A 7,055-nucleotide genomic window follows, 5' to 3' on the forward strand; every position below is an offset into this window, starting at 1 on the left:
CTTTTAAGACACTTAATGTTTAGTTATTTTATATATGTTTGTGAGGCCTGACTTATACAACAGAACTTTAAAATTAACTTCTTGCATATACAATCTGCTATCACCCATTTTTAATATTTCATGGGAAATGTTAGTGTGGATTTTTAAACATCTGCATAGTACTCCTACTCTCACAGGTGTAATTTACTTTCACTCATTTCCAACGCGGGTTTAAGTCCTAGCTACCTTTCCCTCTTCACATTATCAGATGGTGATGCTAGTGACCAATGAAATGCCCCAAAGGCTAGAAACAAAGAACAAGAAGAGATATCCTGGACATAGAGGACACAGGTATTTAAGTTTTAAGTAATCAAGCTTTGATATTTATGCAAGTGAACAGTTTGCTATTTCCTAAAAATGGCTTCTACCAAAATGTATTCTTGCTTGTTCTCTGTATCTTTTCCAAAGGTTCTTCCTGAACCAAGCAAGCCCTTTCATAAGAATTCCCATCTTATCTTATCAATATAGAAAAATCAGAATTCATTTTGCCTTTGGAAATATGAGTGGTTGCAAAGAATAAAAACACTCAGAACTAATTCTAATGATCTGAAAAAGCAAAACAAAACCAAGCTTTGGTTTAGAAACAAAGACTTTGTCCTGGTTCAGCCCACTCTTCAGCTAAGTCTGTGGTTTATTCTCAGGAGGTCAAAGTTGCTCTTCAATTACAGTAAAAACTACTAAGAAAATCTAGTGCCACCTTCAGAGTACTTTTACGTTTTAACATGAATCTGTTTTTCCTTGTGACATTTTGTTTTAAAAGTACAGTTATTTCTATAATAATATTGTCATTTTTAAAACTGATAGTTCTAAAAGCAGATTATTTATCACATTCTAATCTCTCCCTTAGGAAAAAAAATATTTATGTGACTCTCAGGTGTACTTGGTGAACCATTAAGTGCTAAAACAGCACAATGGGCTTCATAATAAATTCAAAGGAAAATACTGTATTTACTTGTTTTATAGCTAAGAAAATGTTCAATAGGAACTACTTTTACAATATAAGGAGTATTTCAGAGAATAAGGATAAATTTATTTTTTAATTAAAAAGAAAATCTGTTCTAAATTTTTATCAAGTTCACTCCCCTTCATCAAGACTGATAATCCCCCACTCAAGAATACACACACAAGTACATACATAAAGATCTACTAATGCATGCAAATGTATGCGTGTGTGTGTGTGTGTGTGTGTATAACATTATTATATGTCTAAGAGTGAGATGGTTAACAAAACTGCAGCTACTAAGACCAAGATATCATGAAAGTAGAAAATACAGGAAAACATTTTAAATTGCACCAAATATAGTTTTCACACATAGCCAACTGTCCCAAGAAGCATTCATTTCCAAAGCAAATTAATTCATATAAAAAGTCTCCTCCATTAGGTAACCATTCTACCGATTTGCCGTTAGGATTCCACGAGGCAGCCTGAGTTGCTAAAGTAGCTTCTCCTAGGGAAGTTCTGAGGGGCTGGAACTGAAATGTCTTGGTGCTTACATTTGCTTATATAACAGCCTGGCCTTTACCAAAACCACTTCAGTACTCAGGGGCATATTTCTCTGGACCTGGTCTTATCTCCACCTGCATTGAGAGATTTTCAAGAAGCACTGGAAAGTCTCCTTTCTCTACACCACCCCTTTGGGTCCCCCACAGGGTGGGCGAGAGGGGGAAGGGAAGCATTAGCTGCAGTGGGGTGTACAGGGCTGAACTAAATCATACATAAAATAGAAAAGATTCTAAATAAAACAGAAAACAACCCTGTATTACCTCAAATCCATGGTTAGCAAGGAATTCCATGTGTGCACATGTACCCATGCCTGTGTGTGTGTGTGTATAAGTGTGTGTGTGTGTGTGTGTGTGTGTGTGTGTACACACCTTTTAGTGGATTAGAAAGTCATTACTGAACAGCTACTTTGGCTAGTGGGTCACACAGAAGTATTTCAAACCCAACGATTCCAAAATGGCACCCATGTCTTTCCCTTAAAACTCCTCTGTGCTCCATAGTACAAGACTATTATCTTAGATTCTCAAACTAGAAACCTCAAAGGTCTGCTGTGACTAGTCTACTCCCTGCTTCCTCCTTACCCACTCCTCATGCTCTACTGATGCAGATCCAATGCATCCCTCAACCCCATCCCCATTGCACCACCCACATCAATTTCCAATTACACTCTTGGGACACCCACCTGACTGCTCTTAGCTTATAAATGCTCACCTTCCCACAGCATTGTCTCACTGCTAGAGCCACCCTGCTAGAGTATAGAGTTGTTCATAATGTAACCCTGCTTGAATTTTTTGGATGGTTCTTTAAACAGCCAACATATCTTAAGTCTTACCATATGCCAGCCATTGTACAAAGCTTTACACATGTTACTGTATTTTCTCTTCATAACTATCCCGAGATAGGTAAAATTATTGTTGCCACTTATAGATGAGAAAAATACATGGCCACAGAGTTTAAAGAGCTTGTTCGTGGTCACTGGGATGCAGGTGGTAGAGCTGGTTTTCATCTTGGATCATTTCATGCTCTTGACCACACCATTATAAACCTTTCTTCTACGTGTTTCCAAATGATTCTCCAGTCTCTTTTGCAAGGAGCTCGTAGACAGCAAAGTTTTCCACATTCAGTGATTGTACAAGAGTCAAAACCCTTTAAGCCACTGGGGCAGAATGTAAGGTGAGGACACAGTGGCTCTCACAGATGCCACCGATGAATGTGTCTCTTATGACCCACGCATGGTAATGGAAATATCTTGGTCTCAAGCAAAGAAAAATTAGCCCAACAAATGCTACCAAACTTGTAAGACTACTCTGCCCTGTAGAATATGGAAGCACATTTCAAACAGTGGGTGTGTTCGTTACACACCAAGTTCATCAGCTTTGCCTCAGCACCACCTTCCACAACGACTCCATGAGGACGCCTGGTAAAGGCTGGGTGGAGAAGTAGCAGATACAGACACAGGGATGGAATAACTCGGGCTGCAGTTGTAGTCATAGCCTTGCTTGATAAAGGAACAGCCATATCAGTCATAGAACTCACCAGAAGAAACAAGCACATGAAAAAAGAAGAAAAGCTTAGATATTGCTAAAACTGCCCTGACATATTCTACACACAACTGTTTGATAAATATTTTATTGTTACTCCAGGAAAAGCTTTTAAAAGGAACACATACGCCAGCAATTATGGGGAAGGGATGTCTCCTTCTCGGAGCTGGGAGGACTGTCAGCTCTCGCCTGCTAAGGAGAGGGTGGGTGGAAGCACACTGGCATGTGGGCTCAGACCTTCTCATGGGCACCGGACGGGCCCGAGTCCCAGGCAGCAACTCTTCCTTATGTGTTAACAGAAAACACACACGAATCTCTCCTATGCAGCCTTCTGTGTGATTTGAATAAATCAGAGGCACTGGGCTTATGTGTGCCCACTGTTGTGTTTCTGCCTAACAATTATCCAAACCCCACCCGGGCCCTAGCTGGTTTGGCTCGATGGATAGAGTATTGGCCTGTGGACTGAAGAGTCCCATGTTCGATAGTGGTCAAGGGCACATGCCTGGGTTTCGGGCTCGATCCCCAGTAGGGGGTGTGCGAGAGGCAGCCAATCAATGATTCTCTCTCATCATTGATGTTTCTATCTCTCCCTTTCCCTTCTTCTCTGAAATCAATAAAATTGCATTTAAACAAAAACAAATCCAACCATGAAGAAGTCCTGGCTCCCTGAAATGGGTGGTCCAATTGTTAGGGCTAGTGCTCAGCTCTACACTGCTAGCCTCTGCTATCCAGGCCTCAACCATTTCTGATTGGAAAATTTAGACAGATATTCAACATCATTATCTTGTTTAAATTAAACTGGAGAAATTGCAGTATCCCAAGTTAATTGGGTGTCTTGGTAAAATGTTAAAGGTATTTAGAGCTTTTTTTTGGGGGGGGGGGCACTTACCAGTACTATCTTAAATGCCTTCCTTATAGTCAATACAAGGTATTGAAGTGTGTGTGTGTGTGTGTGTGTGTGTGTGTGTGTGTGTGATGTTCACATGTCGCTGCTATAAGAGGCTGCTTACATCATCAAAATATTGCTATGAAAAGTGATCTTTGACAGCCAATTAACTATTATGAGAAAAGTGTTATTTCTGAAATATTCAAATAATGTAATTTAAAAGCCTGTTATTCCACTCAAAGGTATACATTTGGGATTTCACCTACAATTTGAAATGATAGAAAAATTGCTGCTTTAAAAGCCACTCAACACAGTGCATAAATAGTCATAAACGTGTCAGAAGCAGATGTATTTTATTAATAGCATCTGAAAGCATAAATACAAGTACAAATTGTGAAAATATTCATCCCCCTAAGCTACAGAAAGCCAAGAAGTAAATTCTAACCCTTAGCATTTTTTAAACCTACAGAGGGGCTCTATAGCAGTTTCATTCCTTTTCTTAAATGGCCTTTAAAAAAAATACATGAGTCAGTTAAGAAAGGCATTTACTTGAATTAAAACGATAATTCTGCCAGGACCTCAGTATAATTACTTGTGGGTAGCAGAAGTTTTAAATGAGGCTAAGTTAGGGATTCTAGTTTATTTATCTATTTTTTTACTCTACCACTGTAATTAGAGAAGCCTGGGGTTCCTGTTAAAATTGTGCCTTGTCATGGAACATCACACCTACACACTTTAATGACAAGCCCTATTGGCATATTTTTTTTATTGACAAAAATTGTGGGCTATAATGCACACATACATCAATCCAGCCTCCTTCCTCCATACACACACACACACACACACACACACACACACATACACGGTCATATTTGTTTTGTTCCTTTTGTAGCCCTGACATTTTCACCCCTAATATTGTACTGTTCCAATTTATATCAATGTCTTCAATGTCAAAGACAAAATGATTTTAGTCACAGAGTCTGGTAACTTATTTCATGAAAGAACTCAAAACTACCTTCAAAATCTCTGCCTGCCTACGCTACCTGAACCAAGAGCTGAAATAGCCACATTTCACAAACAAATATGTTTTGCTAAAAATGAGTCATCTTACTGTGGGGCATGTGCTGTAAATGATGCATCCTCTTTGCAGAGCTGACCATGTCCACAGGCTGCAAGGCATCTCTCTATAAAACCGCAACCAGCTGAGCAACTGAGCTAATGAGTTTCAGGAGACAGAGCATCCATAGCATTTTGGGGAGAATCCTGCATTTAATATTCTTAACGCCAAAATGGGGAGTAATCCCACAGAGCGGGTCTTCTAAAAGTCCAATATAGCACAGAAAAAGTTCCACATGAGAAGTAATTTTATGCTAATCATTTAAGTGGCATTAGAATACTCCCACAGTCATGTTTGTCTAGCTGTCAAGATATTAAACACAAATACGTTTTCAAAAGGCACCTGATTGGCCACTAATGTCTGTACCCTGAAACTAAAATAGCAGAGGATACTGAGATGTTTTCCACCTTTCATGCTAACAGGAAGACTAAGCATCAGACACAAGCATTCAGCTGCTATTACACAGTGCATACCGTAACAGCGAAAAAATGTTTGTTCAGTTCATTAACTCCATCCATCTTCTGCCACCCTTTAGTAAGTTGTTTCATTAACCAGATGCATTTTCGCCCACTGTTCTGAGCACAAAAGAATCACACAGCAAAGCACACTCCCTGCAGCCTAAATACAATAACCGTGTAGTCTTCCGAAAGGTGACTGTGGAATGAAAATCTGCGTTCCCAATTCCCGAACTTCACAGCAAACACTGGGCGCCTTGTGGACAATGCAGCAGGGTGAGCGCATACCATGTCTCCCGGGCTCGAACGGGAGAGCGCAGGACAAGACCAACAACACATAGACACACATCCTGCAGGGAAGGATGCCGACGGCAAAGGAGCCGAGAGGGTGGGAAGGATTCAGGCTTGCTTTACCTACCGGCATCGTCCATGTCTCAGGAGTGGCCAGGCGAGCTCTGGAGCCTGGCAGCGGGAAGCCCGGCGCTGCTCCTGGCTAACGAAGCACCCTGCCCTTCTGCTGATTATCGGTGCTTGCTGGCACACACAGCCTTCTCCATGCGCTGTCTGCAGGAGACACCGCCAGGAAATTTATATCTCCAAGGATGACAAACAGCCATTAGCTCCATTACAGGCTGATTAAGAGAGACTGAGCCTATCAAGTGGATACTTGAATCCTCTGGGGTTTTCACCTCTGTTCTAAGCAAAGGAGAGAAAAAAAATCACTGCAGTGTGGAGTGGATTGCACGTTTCAGAAAGAGGCGCACACGCTATGCAGAGTACATGCTGCTCCCCAAGATGCCAGAGCAAACAGGAGCAGGGGAGGCAGAGATAATGAAAAGGTAAAGAGGCTCCCTGAACCATACACTAAATGGTCCTCCCCCTTGGGCAGGCCTAAAGGGGGTCTAGCCTTCATCCCTGACATCACTGGATGACCGGGCAACTTTTCAATGTGAAATGTGAAAGTTTTCTTGTTATTGTTGTTGGGGGTGAGCAAGGAATGACAGATAAAACATTTTAAAATAAAGGCCATCTTCACTATTCTGCTCTGAGTATATGATAAGAAGCTGAGGCTTGTCATTCCTTTTTGGTTATGTTTTCATCATGACTAGGGTTTCTATTTCCAGTCAGGATTTCTTCCTACCTAGCCCGACAGGGAAAGTCAAAGGGCTTTCACTAAATGGCACTAATCATGCGAGGCACGATGGTCAAAAGATGTCCAGGGATGCTATAGATGTTCCGATCTGTAGCCATTCTCCGTAACAGAAATGGGAGCATGAAGAAAAGTGCATTTACGAACACAGAGAACACCATTTCACTGCGTTTCTTTAATTTGGCTATGGAAAGATGACCCTCCAAGATACCTAACACTGCTTACAATATCGAGGCACAATGCCGGCCGAGTGCTGAAGAAATCATATGTCCTGTGGCTATTATGATAGGATATTGGAATGTGAGGGTAGCATATGTGTATTTTCTGCATTTTCTCAGATACAGTAAAAAAACATATACAGTGGAC

General features: G+C 41.0%; 1 protein-coding gene across 8 annotated transcripts in view; it reads right to left on the reverse strand.

Moving 5' to 3' along the window:
- Positions 1 to 6,350, reverse strand: part of PHACTR2 (phosphatase and actin regulator 2) — a gene marked incomplete at its 3' end in the record, with an annotated part of 162,369 nt that extends 156,019 nt beyond the window's left edge. For 2 of the 8 annotated variants that reach the window (XM_081094321.1, XM_081094320.1), the window contains exon 1: positions 5,958 to 6,350. In XM_081094321.1, the coding sequence (XP_080950447.1) occupies positions 5,958 to 5,970 (13 nt within the window). In that variant the 5' untranslated portion in view covers positions 5,971 to 6,350. The remainder of the gene's footprint in view (positions 1 to 5,957) is intronic. The other 6 variants (XM_081094322.1, XM_081094326.1, XM_081094331.1 and 3 more) reach the window with 5 other exon arrangements.
- Between the last annotated feature and the right edge of the window lie 705 nt (positions 6,351 to 7,055).

Source organism: Myotis nattereri (genome assembly GCF_964212035.1).
Source record: "Myotis nattereri genome assembly, chromosome: 6".
Classification (NCBI taxonomy): Eukaryota; Metazoa; Chordata; class Mammalia; order Chiroptera; family Vespertilionidae; genus Myotis; species Myotis nattereri.